At 39.0% G+C, this 24,742-nt stretch overlaps 1 protein-coding gene across 1 annotated transcript in view; it reads right to left on the bottom strand.

The window, feature by feature from the left end:
- Positions 1 to 22,099, bottom strand: part of dnah2 (dynein, axonemal, heavy chain 2) — a 53,945-nt gene extending 31,846 nt beyond the window's left edge. Inside the window, exons 1-30 of the mRNA XM_073465519.1 lie at positions 22,067 to 22,099; positions 21,767 to 21,931; positions 21,341 to 21,569; positions 20,091 to 20,201; positions 19,636 to 19,874; positions 19,307 to 19,501; positions 16,958 to 17,163; positions 16,497 to 16,629; positions 15,245 to 15,427; positions 14,778 to 14,992; positions 14,273 to 14,425; positions 13,576 to 13,729; positions 13,246 to 13,355; positions 12,830 to 12,959; positions 11,947 to 12,141; positions 11,559 to 11,703; positions 11,078 to 11,270; positions 10,661 to 10,861; positions 10,081 to 10,237; positions 9,781 to 9,955; positions 8,460 to 8,623; positions 7,553 to 7,714; positions 7,025 to 7,128; positions 5,331 to 5,487; positions 4,792 to 4,874; positions 3,318 to 3,498; positions 2,467 to 2,605; positions 1,114 to 1,341; positions 509 to 588; positions 250 to 375 (exon numbers count right to left, since the gene is read on the bottom strand). Of these exons, the coding sequence (XP_073321620.1) occupies positions 250 to 375; positions 509 to 588; positions 1,114 to 1,341; positions 2,467 to 2,605; positions 3,318 to 3,498; positions 4,792 to 4,874; positions 5,331 to 5,487; positions 7,025 to 7,128; positions 7,553 to 7,714; positions 8,460 to 8,623; positions 9,781 to 9,955; positions 10,081 to 10,237; positions 10,661 to 10,861; positions 11,078 to 11,270; positions 11,559 to 11,703; positions 11,947 to 12,141; positions 12,830 to 12,959; positions 13,246 to 13,355; positions 13,576 to 13,729; positions 14,273 to 14,425; positions 14,778 to 14,992; positions 15,245 to 15,427; positions 16,497 to 16,629; positions 16,958 to 17,163; positions 19,307 to 19,501; positions 19,636 to 19,874; positions 20,091 to 20,201; positions 21,341 to 21,569; positions 21,767 to 21,931; positions 22,067 to 22,099 (4,746 nt within the window). The remainder of the gene's footprint in view (positions 1 to 249; positions 376 to 508; positions 589 to 1,113; positions 1,342 to 2,466; positions 2,606 to 3,317; positions 3,499 to 4,791; positions 4,875 to 5,330; positions 5,488 to 7,024; positions 7,129 to 7,552; positions 7,715 to 8,459; positions 8,624 to 9,780; positions 9,956 to 10,080; positions 10,238 to 10,660; positions 10,862 to 11,077; positions 11,271 to 11,558; positions 11,704 to 11,946; positions 12,142 to 12,829; positions 12,960 to 13,245; positions 13,356 to 13,575; positions 13,730 to 14,272; positions 14,426 to 14,777; positions 14,993 to 15,244; positions 15,428 to 16,496; positions 16,630 to 16,957; positions 17,164 to 19,306; positions 19,502 to 19,635; positions 19,875 to 20,090; positions 20,202 to 21,340; positions 21,570 to 21,766; positions 21,932 to 22,066) is intronic.
- Positions 22,100 to 24,742: the final 2,643 nt, after the last annotated feature.

Here is a 24,742-nt window from a genome sequence, read left to right as displayed (position 1 = left end):
AAACTCCACAAGCAGAAGAAAATTCTATACATTTGATATCAGGCAATACAGCTTGTGTACCTTAAAGCAAAATATTACCACTACAACCAATGACCTGGATCGAGTAAATAATTGTTGCGATTACACACTGGTTTTCAAATTGGGAAATCCATTTGCACTGCTTTGACACACAGCTTGTTTCCCATGACCAACACTCACTGCTAAAGCAGAATAGGCAAATAAAGAGGGAAAAGCCAAAGACAATTTTACCTGTCCTGGCCATGCTTTGACCCATTTGTCTCTCTGTCCTGATGTCTTCTTCAGAGCAGAAAGGCAATTTTTCAGCTGTATCTTTAGTGTAGCACGCATGTTCTCCTCAACATCACACAGCCAAACCTACATACACACAAAAGAAAGTGGTGCTTACATTTACCATCATAACACAGCCTCGCCAGTACTATCATAACTACACTTAGTTTAATCAACAGTCTTATAGCCATGACCATTATCATAATCATTGCTGCTGTACCTCCACAGATCTGTCAAGCATCACTTGTTCGTTGAAATCAATATACTCCCCATCAGCAGAGAACATCCCAAGAGCGATTGGTGTAGGCGTAGTGACCACCTACAGAAGACATACATACACAGTGACAGCTTTCTGTATGTACTGGTCCTTCCCAATTTCAATACAGTGTTTTGAGGTCCATATTTTAAGGCCAATCCATACTGAATGTTTGATACAGAGTCAAGCAATAAATATAGCAAAATGTAACCCAATCGCTGTAGCCTTCACAAGCTTTTGGAGATAAATGCTAACATCTAAGATTATTAAAAAATAATTAATACTAGTCACTTAGCACAAGGTTCAATTTGAAAAGTTGTGTCTGTAGCACGTAATGTGGTTCCATATTATTAAATAAGATTGCATGTACCAGTGGATTTCACATCTTATTATGTCTTGTTTTGTCCTGAATCCTGATCAAACTCTGATCTGATGTTTACTTTAAAAGTACTTTTTATTTAGATTACCTACTTATGCAAAGTAGACTACATTGACACAAATATTATTATTCTGTTGTCCATCATGACAATTCCATGAGTAATAAAAAAAATGAGTGTAGGTGTGCCTATGATTCCCTGCCTCTTCAATACGCAGGCTCTTGATGTTGCAAAAACACTTCTTCAGGTGGGGCTGCATGGCTTCTGGGTTCTTTGACTGCCCGAGGATCTCCACCAAATCCTCATTGGACAGGAAGTAGAATCTTGGGAAAATCTGCCTCTTGGTCTCCAGGTACATGTCGAGGGCTTTCTGGATCTCTTCCAGCTTGGCGCTCATCTGTGCCAGCTCCTCCAGCAAGCCTTAAAAAGGGAGAGGATTTATGTTGATATATAACATATAATAATATCTATTTTATTCATAAATAAGAAGTCTATTTAGGCCAATATCATCATTACAGGTTTGTTTCTTAACACAATAAAATGTTGATACTTTCTTCACTCCAAATTACAGGTAGAATCTGCATCTGACATGAAAGATATGGATTTAACATGGAACACATTTCAAAACAGCTGTAGATCCATCACAGTATAACTAGAAGAAAAAAAGACATCTTAACATTAGAAAACACAACACAAATTTAAGACTTATATAGAGGCCCTGAATACACAAAATTTGAATAATACAATTTTTTTCTTTGTTTCTATGCTATCTAAGGTGTGACTCCATGAACGGTCATGATAATAAATAGTTCTTTAAACTGGCAAGAGACAACATTTTTGCTTTAACTTATCATTCTGAAAATATAATCAGTTAACACCAATTGCACAGTGTAATAGTTGTAAAAAAAATAAATAAAAAGAATTACACACAGAGATTTTTTCCCAATAGACCTCGCTTTCACTGTGCTATGTGGCCTGCCACCAGGCTGTATTTTTTTTATAAAAATGAAGGTCACACTACAGTACGGAGGAAAGACATCTGCTATTACGCAAACAAAAGAGGGAGACGCATTGTTTTCCCTGGTCACTATCCCCAGGTAACCGTGGAACAACTGGAATAACTGTTGAAACTCTACACTACAAAAGAAAAAGAACCCTGCTGATGAAGGAGGCAAAGAAAGTGAAGAAGCAGATGATAGAAATTGAGGTAAAACAAGAGTGAACAGACGGACATTAACTCGATGGAGAGCGCTGGTGTTTTGTCAAAGGCTGTAAGATGGATCAGTAAGTAACAAAATCTTCCGAACTATTAATACAATCAAGCAATTTACTCCGCCTTTCATCACACTGACATTGGGGTTTCTAGATCAAATTGGGATTTTTATTGCTGTTTTTTGTTTTAGGACAGTGGCTAGGCCAAGACAGCATTAGCCATTGCTAATGCTGTCTTGGCAGTTATACAACAGGGAAATGCCAGGAGGGGGAATTTGAAAAGTTGTCTGTCTCCGCTTTAAACATAAAGTATACAGTATGTACTGTACATACTTGGGTGGTGTGTTCCCTGCAAGGCGTTGTTATCCTTCTGGAGTCGGCCCATGGTGGTCTTCCAACTAGAACTAGTGTCTTCAAACTCTTTGCACTCATGAGGCAGCTGCTCCCGGATGTCCTTATCTTGAAAAATGTTCTGGAGCAATGAAAAAAAAAAGAAGAAAAATGGAGAGTTACAGAAAAAGACTGCGGTTCCGCTCCTACTTTTATCTACTTACTTGCGCTCTACATAAGTAAATGCGGCATAACACTTAATCTTATGTGTCAAGTCTATTTTTCTCAGTGATTGTTTACAACCCTTAACGCCTCACAATCTTAAAACAAATGTATATGTGATATTGACCTGCATCCCTTAGAACTAATGTATGCCTGTGCTTGTTCATGTCCATTCTAAAACTTGATAAAAATTTTGAAAAAAAAAAAAAGGAGCATATCTTTTCCTGTGTAAAATGGATAACTGGAAAGGCAGCTGAAATGCCTCCTGTGCAGAGATGATTTTGTAGGAAATGAGAATTGTCTGTCAGTGAAACATGACTAAAACGCGTCCTGTGTAGACACAGACGGAGCACCGAAGATGCTGCTGCTCTGCACTGTTACACTGAAAAGCAACAATATAGCCGACAGGGGGTGCCATACTGTGTGTGTATTGTGCCAGAATCAGAAACAATTAAACTATGTCTACTGACAAGAACCATAACTATCATCAAAAGACCACAACACATTATAAATGTACACTCTATGATGAATATTCACAGACAATAATGAAAAGCCAATCATAAAGCAATGAATACCTATGTATAATAATGAATCCTATGAGATAGTAAAGTACATGAGTGCGTTTCCTGTACCTTCAGAGAAATCCACTGATGCTGCAGAGTGAGGATCATCTCGGTGACTTCCCGCACCTGGGACAGCTGACGTTCCCAGCAATCTACCTCCTGCTCAAAGGCTTTGACAAACCGAGATGCCTTCATTGTGGACAGAATAACCTGGTTGTCCTCCAGGGCCTGGAAAACCTCCTCCGTACCCCTGGGAGAGACAGGGAGGGAGAATGAAGCATGACTGCTGGTGATTGCTTATAATGGTTTTCACAGCAGAAAAAGTAGAAGAAGAATCTGTTTATAAAGTAAACCAGCACAGTTTTGTGCAATCCAGTGTACTGTACCAGTTTTTGAGGCTGTAGTTATTGTTCCATTTTTTGACTGCATAAAATTGAGGTGTTTGTAGCCCCCTTATTCATAATCATTACTTGACTGAATATGATGAAGGCACATAATTTATGAAAAAAAACCTGAAGGGATAATTTGAGCTTGTAAAAACCTAACAAGGCAAAATGTCAAATTCATTTTCCATTTGTTAACAAAAATACTATGAAGGTGGATAATGTTTATTTGTTGCCCTTTGCCTTAGGCTGAAGAAAACTGTAAAACAAGGCAGTGCTGATCAAATATTAACCGAGATCTTGATCATCATCTACTTCTCACCTAAAAAAAATTTCAGAAACATATTTTTGTGGGTTTTTTTTCCACCTCTTTGTCATTTATGGGTAATTTCTAAAAATGTTTTATTTATACATGTTTGATTATATTTTTATGTTTGGTTATATTTCTCTGTATCTTTCACTCGTTCTTACATTTCTCTAATCTTGCTTCACAATCTCACCGTGTCTCTCTAATAGCCTCCATCATATTTAGTTTGGGCCAGTAGCTGACTGTAGTCTTCATCCCTCTGTTGAATCAGTGGCAATTGCTTGGACTGCTAAATACACTGGGCCTGAGCTCTAACTTTTTTTAGCCAGGCTGTTACTTACCTAACTGTTCTGCTCACTCATCTCTAACTACAAACAAGCACAATCGCTCCCTGTTTCTGACTTCTCCAACAAGGCTTTAAACAGATCTTTCTGGCATCAGCTTCATAAATGCCCTTGGTACAGCCATGCTGTACTGTACTGTTAGGATTTTACTACAGAAACAAGTCTTCCTTTTAATTTGGTGTGGAACAGAAACTGGTGGAGTCCACCTTTTTGTGTGTTATTGAATATGGAGATGTTTTGCATATGTTTTATCTGATTATTTGAGTGTGCTTTTTCTGTTAATTTGCTGTTGTAACTCTGTGTTGCTGCCATTCTTGGCCAGGACTCCCTTGTAAAAGAGATCTGTGATCTCAAAGGGACTAACCTGGTTAAATAAAGACTAAATTTAAAAAAAAATGCTACCAAGGCTGTGGGATCAAGTGACAGAAAACACAAATCTATGACCATAAGTTGTTTCAGCGCGGGTTACATTATTGATTCTCAAACCCTCAACCCAAAAGCTTTCTCACCTCAGCCAGTAGTGGCCTTTAGTTTCATATGGTGCTATGTCCAGGAACGTTTCTGCCCATGTTGTCGTCATTTCCTCCAGACTCTTAAATATCCAACACAAAAAGTAATGTCAACAGACAGAAGACAGAAGAGGTGGCAAAATTTGGGGGCAACATTTCTATTCTATTCTTTTTTTTCCACACAAGCTAAATATGTTACATTTTCATGACTAGATGTTTAATGACCTGAAACCATAAATCTAAGCTTTGAGTTCTAAAGCTTGCATAGATTCAGAGATGCTTTTGTTTTTTTCACCCTACACAGTACGAATTGTCTTGTATAAGTCTCTACTGTGCTTCTTTTCATGTTATTCTAAAATTCCTAAAGTTCCTTTTCTTTAATTTCCTTGGATGTATGTGTAAGGGCTATTACAGCAATATACCGCACTTACAAACATGCCAACCTCCTGGGCGAGACCCTGGTTAAAATGAATGGAGGCAAAAGAAAACTACATAAATGCCAACTGAGCATCAGTCTAGACAAGAGGAAGAGACTTGACCTTTTCAATGGAGAGTTCATTGCTGGCAGCTCCAGAGATCTTACAGATCTTCTCAGCATATTTGTCGAGGCCCAGAAATACGATCTTCTCCAGGGTGAATTCACTGCTGGTTGGGTCAAAATAGCAAGACAGCTCTTCGTAGATCTGTGTCCAGTGCCTGAAAGAAAGGTGGCATTGGAAGCATGGTTTGTCTTGCAATGGTCATGGGTGTATTCATCGGCTCCAGCTGTGATAAAAACACAACACCCAGGTGGACGCAGACTTGTTCATACTTTTTCATCTGTCTCTGTACAAGCAGTGACAGAAGTCACTTGACATTTTTAGCAGGTTTACCCGCGTTTAAAAAAGCGCCTATACATGCTAATTTTGGTGTTAAAGTACTACTAGTCTCAAATTACCCAGTCGATAGACAGAAGAAAAAAAAAAAGAGTGAATAGTAACACCTTCCAGTCAAGTCGACTCAATTTCATCTGTATATCCCAAAATCACCACTCACCATTTGCTTAAAAGAGCTTTACAAATCGTATAACATCCAACACCCTCTCTTTAGACCAGTCATTAGCCAATATAACGCATTACAAAAACACACACTTACTACACTTTAATACTTCAACAACCTTATATTCTCATTTATTTATAATAGGGTTATAAATTATCATGGCTGATTATCCGGCCAATATCCAGCATTTTCCAATTATCGTGTCAGTGATTTTTCTGTCAGAATGACAATAAAATAAACTTAAATTTAATAATGCGCTACTTTGGCTCTGATGCAGTATTCTCTCACACAATGTCCCTCGTACAACAATATCTGATTACTCAATCAATAGCCTGTAAACACTTAATAATCTGAATTTGCAAAGTAACTAGTAACAAAAGTTATCAAATAAACGCAGTGGAGAGGAAGAGTAAAGAAGCAGAAAAATGGAAATACTCATGTAAAGTACCTCAAAATTTTACTTAAAACAGTACTTGAGTAAACTGTACTTATTTCATCACTGATTGTTCAAAGTTTTGACACAAAGAGTTTCATTTTTACTCAAATGAATATCAGCCCCCAAATATCATTTATCGGTCTCCCCTTGATTTCTAATAATCGGTATGGGTATCGGCCCTGAAAAAGCCATATCGGTCGACCCCTGATTTATACGTATATACTGTATATTTAGAGACTGCTCACCTACATCATAACCTCACATGTTGTTTGTACAGATTTGAATGTAAACATGACCTTCTTACTGCGTACTGAAGGACATAAATGTCTTTCTTATTGACTGTGGCAACAGGGACGTACCATCGATACACCCCGCTGGGAATTTAAGCTAAAGACACTAATTAGGGAAAACACAAATGGGAAGAAGACCTTGGAAAGAAAGCAGCAGAAGAGACTCCCAGAACAGCAGACTGGACTAACCATAGTAATAAGCTTATTCTACTGCGTGTGACTTAACATGCTTTATGTCCATCCTTTTAGTCAAACCTAAATAACAAAAAAAAGCGTGCATATCATTTATCTCATCTAAAATTGGTCTTCTCAATAAGGACGTTAAAACATTAACCACTGTTTAACTATTTGACAGGTATTTCTTATTCATGTTCCTGCTATGTCTTGTACATTGTGCCTATTGCAAGACAATAGTTGCAAGATATACTGACAAGTAAATACATGTAGATACTTTGGTTTCAAACAGTACCTGTCTCTCATGGCTGGGTTCCTCAGATCAGCGATGAGAGGGATGATTTGCTTGAACTGATCAATCTTGCTCTTGGAGAAATTTACTATCTCCCACTTCTTATCCTGCAATCAACAAATATCAGGTCCTCACTACTGTCACATGTAAATGGGAGAGCAACTTAGGGTTTCATATTGGGGGGGCTGTGCTTTTGGTGGTATTAGCAATGACTTTTGTGCATCCTGAGAGAAAGCTATACACTGTAAAAGGCATTTAAGGCAGAATTTGTGGATCTGAAGCTAAGATTACTGTGTCCACTAAGATAATGCAAACATTGTAGCCAGACTGTTAGTATGTGTTCTTTCTACACACACCATCACCAAGTTACAGCTTCCAGATAGTACAGAATGGATTGAATTGATCATTTTGGCATTTTTGTACAATTTACTTGAATGAAACAAACCAAAGCTGACACTAGTAATATATTAAAGCTTGTAGCAGGATGCCAAAATCTGCAGCTATTTAATGATTCTGTGTGGCAGAACTGACCTTAAGTTCTCTCTGGAGTTCATGGATTTTTTTGAACATGTCCTGCACTGTGCTCTCCATGCCCTCTGACTGTAACGTGGCAAAATGACCACCCTTCCAGACATCCCAGTTGGCATTCCAGTCCTGTGTAATCTCCCAGACCTGCTGCAGGTGGTCTATGTCCTGTACAAAACATACAAAACATACAGGCACAAACACTTTTATTAAATTCACCTTGCATTACTCTAGCATCTGCAAGAAAAAACATGTCTTTAAAATCCATCACAAAATCTTAAGTTTAACCTGAGATGGATTCTGCGTCTCGTGTCCTGTCAGTTTCCTGCCACTATAATCATACTGTATCATCAAATTAAGGCTGTCACGATGCCATATTCTCACTTCAGGATTGTCATGGCCTAAAGGATTCATGATATTGATGTTATCACTAAGAACATTTTTTAAAAATGATATATGTCAAATTCATTTTTACCTGTGTTTATTTTGTGTTTTGTATCTTTTTTTGGCAAATGAATTACACTCAAAATGCAAGTGTAAGGAGTTGGAGGAGTGTCTACAACCAAATCTGCACAAAAGTTTACAAAAAGTACTATTATACTGAATACTCTATTTTCTGTTAATGGCGGGTGACAAGCCAATTTAAGAGGGGATGTGTTATAACACAATATCAATATTTCATTTTTTAATATCACATTTATGGTCAATATCTGAATATTGTGACACCCCTCAATCAAAAACTTTTAAAACTGCCCAAAAAAGCTTATAACCTGCTTGTATCATCCACACACGTTGAGCCAGTTCCTCACAAACACAATTCCCACAGCAACCTTCTCTAGGTTACGTTGAGTCTGCATACAATTATGGCATTACAACAGTATGTTAAGACTATGAGCCTAGTGTTGTGTCAGACCTTCTCCAGCATCTGGATGGTTTTGAATGGAGGCCATTCTATTTTGAAGAATTCCAGCCCCTGAAGGATGGTGCGCTCTTCCTGTTTTAGAGCCTCCAGTTGGATGCGATGGCCTGCTATTTCCTCTAAGGCGAACGAAGTGCTCAGCTGACTGGAAAACGGCCCTGGATATGAGAATGTAGGGAGATACACACACAAGTGAAAAAGCAATCATCCAAATCATGGATGGTCAACTAACAGCTCTGTCATATATAGTAAAAAGAACATACTTAACAAAAACAAAACACAGGTCATCTCTCCCAACACACTCAGATTGGTATTAGGGGTGCAACGATAACAGACGTCACTTTTAACAACGGTTTATAGTGTCACGGTTTTGTCTCCGTGAATGCTCAGCTACACAGTGTTTCTGTTCTCACTCTCAAAAGAGGAACATTATGTTTTTTTTCTATGAACAGCAGCTGTACAGACAGTTGCTGGTGCAACTGGCACACAGCAGGAAGAACAAAGAGAAACATGGTGCACCATCTTAAAATGCCATGCAACAACAAGTTCAGGTAAGCAAAGTCACACATGTTGTTAAGAGAACGACTCCCCTCATTTGTGTTTAAATGAGGGTTTATATGTTGTGGGGACAAAATACAATAAAAACTTTCATTAAAAATGCTCATGTGATTTCACACATCTGCAGTGTTGTGAAATAAATGAATCCATTATAATCCATGAAACCAGCCCTTTTCCTCAGACTATAATCATACCATCAAAAACGTATATATTGTATATAATAGTTGCATCCCTTGTTGGTATATGCCTTGAGAATCAGAAGATTGGTTCCAAAGTTTCTCCCAAAGTAAATTCAGTAACATATGTTGTGCAATCTGTCAATTCAATTAGACAATTGTGAGTAGAGTTGTTATGCTGCTTTGTGGAAATATTTAAATTTACAGGTCTACAGATCTACATTGATGTTACCAAGAACCTTTGTTTGTAAGGTATTTACTTGACGAAGTAAAGTGTATAAGCAAAAAAAAGAATTCCCATCTTGTTTTCTTACCTATAAACTACTGTAGATTGAATTTTCAATAAATCTCAAAACAGAGTGAATTGCTCATTTAAAGGAAAAATACAATGTGATAGAAGAAAGATAGTAGCATCCAAACAGAGTCAGGGATGATGATGGTGGAGCAGGAAAGTAAGGAAAGTAAGGAACATCTCTTAATTTGAGGGAGCAGCACTGTAGTCAGAAATCAGTGTGCAGTGCACAGACCACAGTGATGGAACAGCTGGTGATAATGAGTGTTACAGAGAAACTATGTGTGACCTGCTTTATTGAAGTCCGTAAAAGCGCTGTGGCTCTTCTTCTTGAGCTCCTTAGCCGAAAGGATGAGGCTGTCCTTAAACTTCACCTTCTGTTTCTGCAGCATGATGTCACTGTCAAACAACAGCTGTTGGAACCACACCCACCTCTCATTCAGCATCTCACGCATTTTGTGCACCTGTGGGTGAACCAAGTTGCACGATTGGAATAATGATGACATTGTTTATGTGTTTATATGTAGATATACAGCACCTTCACTTGGCTGTATATTCATTTGTCTTTATGCATGAGCGAGGTACTTACATCCTGTTCCACGTCAACGTCATATTTGTCCAGGACAGCAAACTGATCATGGATGAGAGGAATCTGAACCTTTGTCTTAGTCAAATCACCCTGGAGAGTCTCCAAGAGTTTCAGGCTCTCACGAAGCTCCGGCAGTGTCTGGGGGGGTTGTTTCAGCCTAAACACACACATACAAACAAAACAACAATGTGTCACACAACCTTTGGCAGAATATGTATCTCAAGTTCAAAAGCTTCTCCCTGTATCTTCCCATCCCTTCTTCCACTAATGACTAAAGAGATCATGATAGGTTAAATTGATCTTTTTTCTTTCTTTTTTTTACCTGAATTCATCATGCTGTCACTTGACTTACAAACCACCTACAAACCGTAACACACAGACCCGGATGAAAACATGAGCTCCTTGGCGGAGGTAATAAACCCTCAGCTGTAAAACCTCAACTTTAAAATAAAGTTCCTTTAAGGTTCCCAATGCTTATGAGACTATGAAGCCTACCATAAACCCTGTTTTGAGTCCTTCCGTCTGTAATGAACACATAAAAATTCAGCCCAAAATAAAGTCCTTTCACTTGAATCCCCACCTGTTGCCATTGTCTTGCATTGAGGCATGAAGTTCTTTTAGACGGGTGCTGGCTATGTGGCTGAGCAGCTGAGTTAACTTGGTCTGCCAGTCACTGCAGTGCTGCACCAAGGAGGACTTGAGTTTTGAACAGTCCAGCATGACAAAGCCGATGTTCAGTAGCGTCTCTTCCAGTTGAACACTGTTGACCTTTTCTGTGTACCTGGAGGGTGAATCAGACAATGGACAGAACACAAGAGCAGAGGAGAGAGATGAATGCTTCTGCATGCTTCATCTTGGTAAACAACAGATTTTAGGAAATGTCTTCAGACAGAATAAAGTTAAAGTTCACTTAGGGAATGGAAACAAATAAAAACAAACACAATCAGGATAATGGTCTGTGTGGATGTTTAGAAATAAGTTTTTTGTTCAACAGTGCCTGTGTATATCTGCATCAAAAGTCGTGACTGGTGGGTTTAGTCTCTGGTAACGTTGTATAAAGGAGTCCTTGTTGATCTCCCAGATATCTCTGTATTTGTCCCAGTTCTTCAGAGAGGCCTGCAGGTGGCTGGCATTGGCTGTCATCCCTGAGGAAAGAGCAGCCTGAATCTTCCGTATCTCCTCGTCTTGCTCTGAGGGATCAAAAAGGACTCAGGTGATAACAGGGACAAAGAGTAGAAGCACAGACAGATAGACATGGTCACATTTAAAGCTGCTTAGTAACCACTGTTTGCATTGTTTCCAATGCTGTAATTTACAAGTATTTCATATACACATCAGGCCCACATTTGCTCAGTGCCCAGTATAAACAGCTCAGGTGTACACACTAGTACTCTCTCTCGAAAAATGGAAAAAAGATTCGTGAAAAAAGCTTGCAATAAAATGAAAGACACGTTCACAAAACAAAAAAATGTTCTAACCTATATTGATGTGTATGGGATTCCCATGTGGCTGTTTGCCAGGGTGAAGTTCAGCCAGTCGTTTAAATTCTGAGACGGTGTTGATGAGCTGAGGCAAAATGTTCACAATCTCAGCAAGCTTTGCAAGCGTGGGGGAGAACTCAACCTGTCAAAACAGGGACACACACACACATGCACACACAAACATACCGACACTCAGCTTGACAAAAGACGGGGGAGCAGAACTTAAACTTGCAGCACAATGATAGGACGGATGACTATATGCGTGTGTCTGAGTAAGAATAAGTAAGACTAAGTCAGCATATGTGGACAATTCCTAACACATGCAGACATATTTGAACATTGTATAAACAAATCACTATCATTTTACTGAGAGGGTTGCTGGTACCTTTGGTGTGGTTTGAGGAGTTGCCCGGTGCAGTGTTACCAGGACTTTGAACAAGGGATTGGGTGATTGGGTGGTCTTGCTGTCTCCATTGATTGCCATGGAGAGTTTCATCATGGAGTTCTTGATGTTAATCCTTAGAGCTTTCTCCACCAAATGGTCCACCCTCTCTGTGAAGGTCACCCAGTGCTCCTGGACCTTTAACACCATGGTAAAAATGTACATACATGACAAGGCGGTGCAAATTTGGGCTGTGCCTGTTTATTTAAGATCAGAGGGCTTAGTAAATCTGTCTCTCAATAAGAAAAGTCACTACCGAATAGATACGGCTGCTGATTACAATATTTGCTGTCTTGGTTGTGCAAGCAGTAGTTGAGAAAGTTTAAAATCCCGACATTTTCAATTTATTATTATTAATTATTTTTGGACTACTTTAAACTTCATCTCCAGGAAAAGAACTGAACTAATATGCACTTAACAGTTGCACCTGAAAAATCTTGCTTTTCTATCCTCTAAGCTTCTGGCTCATCCTTGCATACTTACAGTATATAGCACAAAGTAGGGCTGCACGAAATGGTTAAAAAATCATATCATGAGTATTTTGACCGATATTGCGATTGCAATATGATTCATGATTAATGGGAATTATCATTTTAATTGGCTTTGATAATTGTTGACATATTTTACCTTCATCAAAAGATTGCAGCCTCTTGCGATTTGGATATTGCACTTAGCGAAGCTGTGATTTCTCTTTGAATTGTGCAGCCCTATCACAAAGTAAATCTAAAATAACAATCCTATAAATGTGCCAGATTATAACTTTCTCGAAATGAAGGCACATTTCTGATGGAATGCTGCCACTGAATGAATGAAACACAGCACAGACCTCAGGTCCGTCATTAGAGAAGGTGTTATGAATGCGGGTCATGATATCAGCAATATCCTGGTGTGCTGAGCGCAGTATTTTGAGTTGGCTCTGCTGGTGAGCCTTTTGGTCATCCTCAAACTCCAGGTTCCTAAGAATTACAACAGGAGAAATGCCCAAGATGCAACCAACAAAGGAAACCAGTTAAGGTACAATTAAGATACAGCCCGTATTTATCTCCTTAGACAATGTCAAGAAGTGGAGATGCTTGCTGTTGACTTAAACTATCTGTTGGTTTGTTTTCTAGTCATTCACTCTACATCTGAACAGAGGGAAAGGAGATTTCAAAGAAGCACGTGGCATTATTTTATGTATTATGTATTTTTTTGTATTAGGCATCCCATGTAATGAGGAAGAAATCACATGTCTGTTGTTACCTGTAAACAGTCTTTCCATCCAGTCTAACCAGTAATGTTTCACTGATCTTGTGACAGAGGTTGGAGATGGATGCTGTGGATGCTTTGTATTCATCAGCTATCCTCTGGACCTGGAATGAAATGGAAAGGAGGCAAGATGAAAGGACCTCCTCAGTGACTACAAACCAATTTGGTTTTCTTACTGGACCAAAAATAGGTTCCAGGTCTGTTAAGAACAGCCAGTCAGTTGTTTTTGACTGAATCTCAAAAGATTTAAAGACAAATCTTTAATACAGTAAAAATAAAACTGTACACATGTCAACATCAGTAAGCAGTGAACTCTGTTTCAACCTTGTCAACGTGCGGGAGACAGTCTCGAATGAAGATGTCAGAAGCTTTACTCGACCACAGGAACCTGGTCAGGCCCGGCTGCATCTTTTCATCAATGAAACGAATACGCTCCCGAAACAGACACATATCAATCGGAGACAGCATATCAATGATCCTAATGCACACAGACACACACACACACACAAATAAGAAGGCATTTTAGAAAATATTAATGTGTATACTGGGTGAGTACTACAAGAGCAGGCAACAGTATCTAGAAAGCTGTTGAGAATGTGTGTATGTGAGTTTGTCAATGTGAGTGTTCATGTGTGTTTTTCAAGTCCTCTGAAAGTCACAGAGGCAACTCAGAATGTTACCAAGACTTTTAGTTAAATATATTCTGATGTAGTCTGGTCTGTCGCTAACTACAGTTTCCTGTTTTTCTGGCATGTTTGTGATGTAAAAACATGACACACAAGAAAGAAAAGGGAAACTCATCTCCTTGCACTAGGAAAGGAGTCAAACACCTATTTGTTTAAAAAATCTGCCTGGGGCATTTAACAGTAAACAACAAAAGATAGAAATTCAGTTTATACAAAATTCTGTTTCTCAATTCAGTGCCAAGTAAACCCCCTTCCTTATTATTGTTCATTGTTTACATGCATTTTGTTCTCCTTTTCTGTGTTTATGTTTATGTGTGTGTGTGTGTGTGTGTGACCTGTTATAGGTCGTGACCACCAGCCGTGTTCTCTCCTCCAGGAGTCTGAGGTCCTCCCTGTACTGGTAAATGTCACGTGCATCCTGGGGTATTTCATACTTTGATCCCAGATGATCCCAGTACTCGATCTCAGAGAACAGGTTCAACAGGTATCTGGAAAAGCAAACATTAAAAACACAAAATAAAAAAAATTTGCACATTTTTTGTCACAAATATGTACACATGTATTTTCGTTTTTGTGTCAAATTGTTTTGTTTTTACATGAATATATAACAATAATAAAAATAATAATAATAATAATAATAATCTCTGTATCCAACTGATGGTTAAAGTTTAAATACAGTATACCACTTGTGTGGGCATGAATGCAAACTTAACATGCAAAGTATGGGTGTGAGTTTTGTGTGTCGTAAGTACACAGACAACAGTATACAGTGTAAGACACTGGGTGAATGTATACTTTAATGTGAATGCCTTGAGTCTCTTGAGTGTTTGTGTGACCCACTTGTTAAAGTTGATGTTCAACATGCCGGATTCGTCCTTGCTGCGCACCATGAGTGGCTGCTCCAGCCTTTTTAAGTACTGTCCATCCAGGCTCTGGCTCCACTCTCTGAAGGTCTCCTTCTCCATGTCATCCAAAGCCTGCTTTGTCTGGCCATAGATGGTCTCTATCTGCTTGCGGCTGTCTGTTTCAGGCATGAAGAAGGCATTCTGAAGCACCTGGAGGACAAAGAAAGGGGAAAAAGGAGGAAATGGTCAAGGAAGGAGCTCCAGAATGAGGGTCCACTTAAGACCATGTATACTATCTGTTTACAGTCAATATATGGTTAAAATCCAATCAAAGCATAATCAGCATGTACAGAGTTCTTACTGTCATCCTTTACTTTCTACACTACTTAGTTGATGGTGTGAAGAAACAGGTATGCACCAAGACAGAAAGCCAAAGATTACTGTGTAGTCTAATGCACATACCTTCATGGGCCTCTCAAAGGGAGCTATCAGGTTCCTTAACACATTGGCTTTGCCTGCCATCTGGGGCATAAAGTCAGGAATAGACCATGTTGTCTGGTTCATGTCTCTGTTGATCAGTCGGAGCTCCCTCTTGAAGCTATCGTAAATGAGCTCCACATTATCATCAATGGTACATTTAATGGCCTGGGATGGAGAGGATTGGATGGATGAAAATGAGTAAATGAATTGTGTGGAGTATGAGAAGAAACTGAATGGAACTTACACTTAGACAAATCCAGGGTCTAAATAAAAGCTCTAAATACAACACAACAAGGATGAACTATACAGTACACCATGTCTAATATGGGAAGTATTATATAAATAGTAGAGGCGGCTGTCTATGAACCTAAGAGGAAGAAATCTGACTTTGGCTTGGATTAGCCAAAACAAGTCGCAGAGGCCTCAGGCATTCAATGAGGAACCCATACATACAGTACATGAACTTTAAAGATTTAATAAATAAGTCAGAGAATGTGATTAATTGAGAAATGCATAATTAGTAAGTGGTGTAAAACAATAGGGGTGTCATGATTCTCTAAATCCCAGATTAGTTTCAATTTTGATTTATTTCTCACCACTGACAGCAATGCCATTGTTAGACTATCTCATCTGGATTTGCCCTGATAACTGTCATTTACATTTCAAATTTGTCTTTAAAAAAATTGGGGTACTATACAACGACTGCTTGACTTCATCCTGGTGGCTTTTAACAAGTTAGGGAAAAGCAAGTTTAAAGCTGCTGCTTTTCGTTTTCGCTAACTTCCTGCCATTGCCTTTACCAGAACTGCCGAGCAGACAGAACCGCCTCTTTATGGAGTTGTCTGTCTTGATTGGATAAAGTGGAAAGGCATACCAGAAAATGTATTTTCTCTTTTACTGAACGAGCAGGAAGAGGAGAGGCATAGGTTACTAACCAAACACTCTATAACAGTGATCACTGTTGGAATATAAAGCTATATAACACTTATTTTAATAAAAAAATCTCGGACGTTGTCAGAGATCCCCGGTACCAGTCAGCTGATCGACTTCGAGCACACAGGATAAGTGTCTGAAAGTGAAGCTGTAGGCTACTGGAAAGCTAGCTGTGTCGTCTTTAAAATCTATAGGGCCCAATTGATTTTCGATTTAGAATCAAAATCAGGACACCCCTAAAAAGCTAATTGAGGACTTGAAGGTGTGGTTTAGTGTGTGTGTGTGTGTGTAAGAGAGACACCTCTCGAGCCATCATAGGCCTAAAAGTGTTCACAATGTGAACTCCTCGGTGCACTAGGTTCCCTTGGGCCTTAAACACTGAATTAATCAGGTTTTGCATCATCACTTCCAGATCCTTTACCAATGCGCGAAATCTGTGTACACACACACACAGACACACACACACACACAAAAGAACATACCCACACAGGAAAACACATATTTGTGACGATCAGCTGATAAATACAGTAAAAACATACTAAACTACACTTAAATACTTTGTGTCTGTACCAGTTTGGTTTAATTCCCTGGCTCCAAACCAACATGCTGATTAACGCTGCAGTGCAATTGATATGTGCAGACATATATGTTGTGTATTTTACCTATTACTGCTTTTTTGTGGTTGGGCTTAAAACCTTGCTAATACTTTCATACTGTTCTATTTAGTTTTAGTTTGAATGTGTAAAAGAGCAATAGACATACGTGTTGAATTCATTGCGCCATGTGGTATTCTCCACATCAAGAATGCCCTTGTCAACAGAGTGCAGTGTCTGTAGGCCACGGTGGAACTTGCCCTCTATCTCCAGGAGGCAGCGGCTGAATGCTGGTCCCTGGATGGTGCCGAAGATTGGTGACTGGCGCTGCTGACCATCCTCCCAACGGGCAAACTGATGCATGCAGTCACATACCTGTCACAAATCATACACAATGCATAACGTATCTGCAAATAATAAAATATTCTGTGAATCAATTTTCAGTTTAAAGACTAAATAAATTTAAGGTCACATCCCAGTGATTTAAGAGGATTTCAGAGGACAATGTAGGAGGGATAGAGAAGACACAAAAGACATGAATACAACACTGTTTTTCTGTGAAGCTACACAGATGTTTCATGGAATACAGAACTTCAATCAACTTTCTATCGACGGGGGGTGTGAATAGATAATGATTAAATTTGAATTTTGTCCTTTAAGAAAAAAATGTTTTATAACCAGAGGAAGACAACAGAGCTGAAGAATAAAAGGATACAGAAATCATCATGTCATCATATAGTAAGCAATTACACCTTAATCACGTAATGATCGATGCCTACTCTTGCCAGCGAGAATATTAAACCTACAAACTGTATTTCTATAACTATTGGTAATGTACCTGTGAAGAACTTTTGGTAAATTCTGTATCAGCTAAATCCAGCTCTCCTTTGAAACTAGATGATGTTTACATCCCATGAAATATCCAAAACAAATAGTTCATGTTTTTTATGGCTGCACCATTCGACCAAATGGAAATATTCTTGATGTCTTCAGTGTCACATCATACACATTTCTCCAAAATTTGGTCTGACACATTTGGTATCTTCAGCTGTCTGAAACCTTGGATAGACTTAAAAAAACAGTCCTGCTTGGAAGCATGACATGAATTTGAAATGACTGACACATCAGCAGGTTAATGGGGCTTCGCACGTTAGTAATTTTTAAGAAGCTGACGACTCAGATAGAGGAAGCAGCTGTGGCTGGCCTGAGTTCCATTTAAAGACTTCTGCATGGCAATCCTGTGTGTAATCTCAATATTTACAGGCAACTCTTGCATTGGCTTCAGCATTTTTAACAGGAGTGGTTGCTTGTATTGACATGGATTTCAACAGCATGTATTTATAGAGATGTAGTGTGCAGGTTTGAGTCAGTTCATGTGTGAGCGAGGGGAATATTTACCTCAAGCAGCTCTGTGAACCTCTGAATGAAAGCATCAACCACCTCAAAAAAACTCCTATGGTCCAGGACCCACTCTATTGGAGAACACCTTGTACATCAGGTGGGGAATAAGAGAGGTAAGAGAGGAAGAGAGTGTCAGAACCAGGAATGCAGAGTTAGTTGAGTACCTCAGTAGCATGGGTCTATAGCGATCATTCAAATGTCAAGTGTTCAAAAACAAAAAACAGGTTGTCAACAGCCATCAATTCATGTTAAACCCTAATCACACAGGCCATCTCCGATCTGCAGGAATTGTTTTTCTTAATCACGGTTGAAGCATGGTGGAACAACATTCAGTTTTATGCATCTTGTATCTGGAACAATCTTCTTCGTCATCTCCTGACTAAACTCTTTGAAATCAATGCTGTTCTGTTTGACAATGCTCTTTAAGGGACTATTTATTTCTGCATTTAAACCAAAATTATTTGACACAACTAAATGTCAATTAAACTTCACACTCAACCCATATACAGCAGTGACTTAAAATACTTAAAATCAAACACATTGCCTTTTGAACATTTTAGAATTAAGACTTCCCCAGAAGTCCCCAGATGTACCCAGATCACACTGAGTTGAGTCTCAACATGGGTGACATTTCTCTTACATTTGGTGACTCTTTGAGACCCGCAGGTAAGATTCCTTCCAGGACTCGCAGCACTTGATACAGTCATTCAGGTTGTCCTTGCTGGATGCCACATAGCCCTTAAACATCTTATCCAGAGAGATGCTTTGTAAGCACAGGCGGATGATTTCATTGGTCATCTGCAACACAGAAGAAAACAAACAATACGTATTTAAAGACCAACTAACAGAAATATTTTCACATTTATTAAATGCTCAATAATAAGGTATAATGAGTCACTTTTACGTAAAATGCAACTATCTAACTAAAAGTCAAGGACTCGCTGTCTGTCTGTCTTTCTTTCTGTGGTTCGCATATCTGACAGCAAAATTCTGCTGTGACATACATGATCTATTAACTGTCTACATAATAGCTATTAGCTATATGAATAGTGGATTGCAGCATGTGTCTCTGTGTGCACAGTATGTAATATAATGTAATGTAGTAAAATGCAGATACCTTGCAGAAGAGACGAGTCATCCTCTCGCTGGTGTTGAAGTACTTGGAGTTGATCCAGATGACCCGAATGAGATGGATAATGTGTTTCAGCTTTTCAGGAGCAATTTGGCTTGGCTTAAGCTGGGCAAGCTCTTCACATGGCTCCTTCAATATAGACAGGAACTTCATGTTTAACTGGGCCACCTGAGAGAAATCCTGGACACACACACACACACACACACACACAAAGGATGGTTGATAATAACATTAACTGCATCATACCATAATTGTATCGTATGTATACCTTTGTAAAGAGATGATTTTAGACTTATGGTGCAAACTTCTTGTACCTGTATTTCCTTGGCCAGTTTACAGAAGCGCTCCAAATAGAGAGACTTGGTGTGCTGCAGGATGTCCTGGACGTGCCTGACCTCTGGTTTTTGCAGCTGCTGGCTGAATTCTAACAGCTCGGCAGAGCGACTCTCCCAGAGGGCCATCTCCTGCATCGGGCCACCGGTGTCGCTCATTGTCATCGTATTTTGGTCATTCAGCAGCTCTTTGATCTGATCTGTCCATTCGATCATGACAACTAAAAACAGAATGAACAAGTGAGTGGAAGACAAAAAAAGACAAAGAAGAGCGAAGGTTGGAATGATGTGAAAATACTAAGTATGACTAGGAAAATGTTGGGAAAGAAGCATGGATATGATGAGAAAAAGGAGTTGTAGGGAGAAATTAAGAAAGATAGGTGGGTGAAGAATCCCCACCACCACCTACACACACACAGACAAACATAGAGGCTTACTCTCCATTCTCTGTACCAGCATCTTATCTCTGCAGGCATCCTCAGAGCTGTAGTTTAGGCACTCCACTGGGATGTATAGAACTGTTCTGCCCTCCTTCTTATACACCACATCTGTTCAAAATAAAAGTGAAAAATATATCACACTGCAGCACACGTGCATGTAGCTCAGTGACAATTTCAGCAAGTCATGATGGCTATCCTGTGCACATTTCACCAGCTGAAGCAAAATGTGTGCAGCCTGCATGCAGGAGCTAATAAAAAAGTTGCTGAATCTTTTTTATGACAATGTACGGAAGAGACCCAGAAAGAGACTCAGTGTCAAATTATAGTAGGGAAAGCAAGGAAAACACTTTTAACAGGTGTCAAGAAGTTTTTAGAGCTCATTTTCTATGTGTAGTGTTGTATAAAGAGACAGTTCACCCCAAAATTCAAAAGACATATTTTCCCTCTTACCTGTAGTGCTATTTATCCATCTAGATTGTTATGGTGTAAGTTGCAGATTTTTGGAGATATAGATATATAGAGAGAGATGTTTGCCTTCTCTTGAATATAATGGAACTAAATGGCACTCGGTTTGTGGTGCTCAAAGCGCCCATTTAAAACACTTGACAGCAATGTCTCTTTCCAGAAATTATGACCCGGTTACCTAATATAATCCACAGACCTTGTTGCGAGCAGATTCTGACAGGAACCATTTTCTGTCTACGGAACTACACCAGCAGTATCACTGTGCAGAGGCTAGCTAACAGAGCTCACTAAGCTAGCTAAAGTTAACAGTTCAGCCAAAGGGGACGCAATCAATGTTCACACCCTGCGCTGTCACAAGCACAGTCCTCTCGTCCACATGCAGCACGTTTCCCTCTGGGCTGGGATACGGTAGAAAGAAAATAGTTCCTACATGAAACTGGTCACAACCAGGTCTGTGGATTATCTTGAGTTACTGGGTTATGATTTCTGTAAACAGACATTGCTGTCTAGTTTTTCTTTTTTTTTGGCACTTTGAGCACAACAAGCTACCAATGTTGCTGGCTAGCTAAGAGTGCCATCTAGCTCAATTGTATTTGACAAAAGGCAGACATCTCTGTGGCCGATATCTTCAAAAGTCAGCAACTCACACCAAAACAATCTAGATGGATAAATAGCACTACAATTAAGGGGTAAAAATAGTATTGTTGATTTTGGGGTCTTTGGGGTAACTGTCCCTTTAACTGTGATCTGTGCCTCTCTCTCTTTTCCTCTGAGGTACTCACCTGTGAGGAAGTTAAGGAAGCAGTGCATCTCTTGGAGATAGTGGTCCTTGGAGTTCTTGTCCATGAAGTCCATGGAGGGAACAAGGGGTGCAATCAAACAGGTACTGAATTCAAGCAGGTTCTTGGCATGGTCGCCTCCCTCCATGGCAAACTGTATAACCGTGTCAAATGTCTCTGCTGTGATTGTGGCCCCTGATTCGCGGATAAAATAACACCAAATATCTACCACCTGCAGAAATGTTTAGGTGTGATTGTGGAACGAAAGAGAGAAATACAGAGAGGGAGATGAATTAAAATTAAGGTGGCTGCTTTTCAGGAGTGTAAACAAAGGCATTCACACATTGTTCTCTGACAGGATCATGCAAGTAGTTGTATATCAAACTCATCAAAATTAGGATTAAAAGTGTAGAGGAAAGTGTGCTGTACCGATGATGGCAAGGAGTGCTCCACCCGCAGCCTGCCGTTGGGGTCCACATAGACCGTCAGGATTTTGATAGTAGTGTCCACAATAAATTGATCCACAGCCCTCTTATTCTCCTCTGACCATGACTCTTCAGTTATACCAGGAAGAGCCGCACAACCGATAAACAACTTCCGGTTGATGGGGAGATGAAAGGCGGGAGAAAAAGAGGGAGGTCAAGAGAAATAAATTCTTATTCAGTGACAGTGATGGTCATGAAAGACAAAGTTTAAATTTCTGCACTATAGTCAATGACCCAGCTTTACCAGACGAATGGTCTTCAATTCCTCCTCTTCCATATTTGTCATAGCTTCCATCTCAAATATTCCTTCTTTCTCTGTTACACTGGATACTGAAGCATATAAACACACACAGATAAACACACTTAAACGCAGTGACATATAGAAAAAGGGAATCACAGAGCATTCTGGGGACATCAAAAATGTTGGTTTATAAAATAGGTATCATGTATTATTCCAGAGTTTCATGTCAAAGCGAAGAAAAGGATCAGTCATCACTAGCAAGTTTACAGTACAGTTGAGAGCAGACCAGACATTTTGACGACAAACACTATACAGAATTCAAATGATGGGTCTTTTAACATTTTAATAGGTGAAGGCACATATTGGTATCAAAGAAAAGGAAGTGGCAGATAAGGTTGCAAAGAAGGCCTCAAAAACAGTTACATTTGCTTAGCAGTTACATCTGCCAGATTTTAGGGCCACATATTGTTGTTTTGCATTTTGTATGCATGCATGTATTGTAGTGAACTATTTGGATGTAATATGATACTGTTTGTGACAAGCTGGCCACCATACTGTTTCCTGTTTTAAAACAGATTCAGAGCCAAAACTAAGCACTGCCTGTGCATTCTGCTTTTCTTCTACCTTTTCAGCAGAAGGGAATACCACAGGCCTTTTTTTCTGTTTTCTCTGGTCATGTAGCACTCCACTACAATTCAGAGGCGAATATTGTACTTTTTATTACATTTTATTTTTTCACAACTCTAAGTTACTTTGTAGACATGATTTAAAAAAGATGTAATATGGTAATATTACAGATTATATTATATATTGAAATGAAAACTATATTGACCCCAAAGGGGAAAGCCTACCAGCAGAATAACACAATAAAATAGTTGAACCTTTTAGTAACAAACCCATTAGTGGATCAATAATCATAACAAAATTATAAACATCTGTTATGTTGTATTTTATTATGTATGTAAATATTATTATTTTTGATTTATTCATTTGATTCTATCATTTTTCTAATTAGAAACGAAATTAACAAATCACTTACACAAGCACTGTTGAACCACCCTTTGCATGAAAGTGGCTCTGACTTTCACTGGCTCGTGTAAACATGTGAGCTGGCCGGCAAACTTTTAGCAGCTGACGTCGCTAGCTGACGTTACCGGTACAAACCACAACCGTTACTTATATACTACACTCCGAAATACGAAACATTACAACAACAAACGTACGAGCATTTGTTCACATGTCGCCCCACGACTGTAGCCTACAGCTGTACGGGTAAAATGTTTTGCGAAAGTCGTTCTTGGTTGAGTTAAGCTAAGTTTGTTTTTAAACTTAAAAGTTGGTTAGTTTTCTTACATTAACTTACCATCCCGTAACCGTTGAGGAGTAAAAAAAGCAGCAACTGTTTCTCGTTGCCTGGACAACCGGAGAGGGGCAGTGCATCATGGGAGCTCGAGCACAAGAAGCCGGTGACTGATGTTGTTGTTAATCTTATCGCTGAGTAGTTTGGTCACTAAAATGATGTTATTGCTGCGCCAGTTTTTATAAAATAAAGATTTACTTCCTGTGTTGAGCTGTCGCTGCCCGCTGAATTTTCAACACAGACTATTTTTCACCCACCATTTAGTATTTTTTGTTCTATCTGCTGGTTCTTGTCAGCTTCTCGGCTTCCTCTCATGGCTCAGAGAGTAAAGGTGAAGATGAAACCTGTCATGATACTAATTGCATTGAGGTCATACTACTCTCTCAATGTCCTGCTTCACACAGGCGTCTGGGGATTAAAGCAAGGAAATGTATTATAGATGTATAAATATACCTTAGGCTGCTGGAGGGGAAATTTATGTACAATTTACATCCTGATGTTTTATGGTGCTATTTTTAGAGATGTATTTCCTTTTGTTTCCAAAGATGAACTGAAATGGTCCCCCTTGGTAGGATAGAGTGAGTCCAGGACAAGGCAAATGTTTAAAAAAAATCATAAAAGTGGTGTTCATCTGTGAAGATAATCTTGCTGAATGAAATGTGTGAGTATCATCAACTTGTGTTTGCCACAGAGTTTATATAGTGCAATAATCCAAAATTAGCCTACAGAAAGATGTCATTCATGCAGCACTGTATAGCCTCTCAGAGATAGTACGGCCACAGCAACGTTTTATTGGAGTCATTTTGTGAGTAATATTGACTGGAAAAATGTGGTCCTTACCAACAAAAAAAAAAAATTCTTCCAACAAATAAAGTGAAAGAAGTCTCTTTCAAGTTAATCATAGATTTAAAAATATAATATTTTAAATTCCACATACATAAATGTAAATTCACAAACAAAAAGAGATGTGATGAAGGATGTTGATGAAGGAATTAGAGCTCTCTTCTGTACTCTCTCATCCTTATTTGTTTCTTTTGTCCTGTTGAATTTGTTTGTCTTCTTCTGTTTGTCAGTGGTTCTGCTCTTATCTCCTAATGCTTTATCTGTATGGGATTCCATGTTAACCTTTGTTACTGTTTGCGGACATTTTGAAATAAAATATATATTAAAAAAAAGACAGATTGTACGGAAACAACAGAGAAATGTACTTCACATGGAGTTCCTCTTTCATACACATGAAAAACAAACTTGCAAACTACAAAACTTCAACTAAAACTACAGTCTGTGATTCATTCCAGATCCACACGGATGCTCTCCTC

This window comes from Pagrus major, chromosome 5 (genome assembly GCF_040436345.1).
Source record: "Pagrus major chromosome 5, Pma_NU_1.0".
Lineage (NCBI taxonomy): Eukaryota > Metazoa > Chordata > Actinopteri > Spariformes > Sparidae > Pagrus > Pagrus major.
The sequence above is the reverse complement of the archived record's forward strand: the minus strand, read 5'-3'. Positions and strand labels throughout refer to the sequence as shown.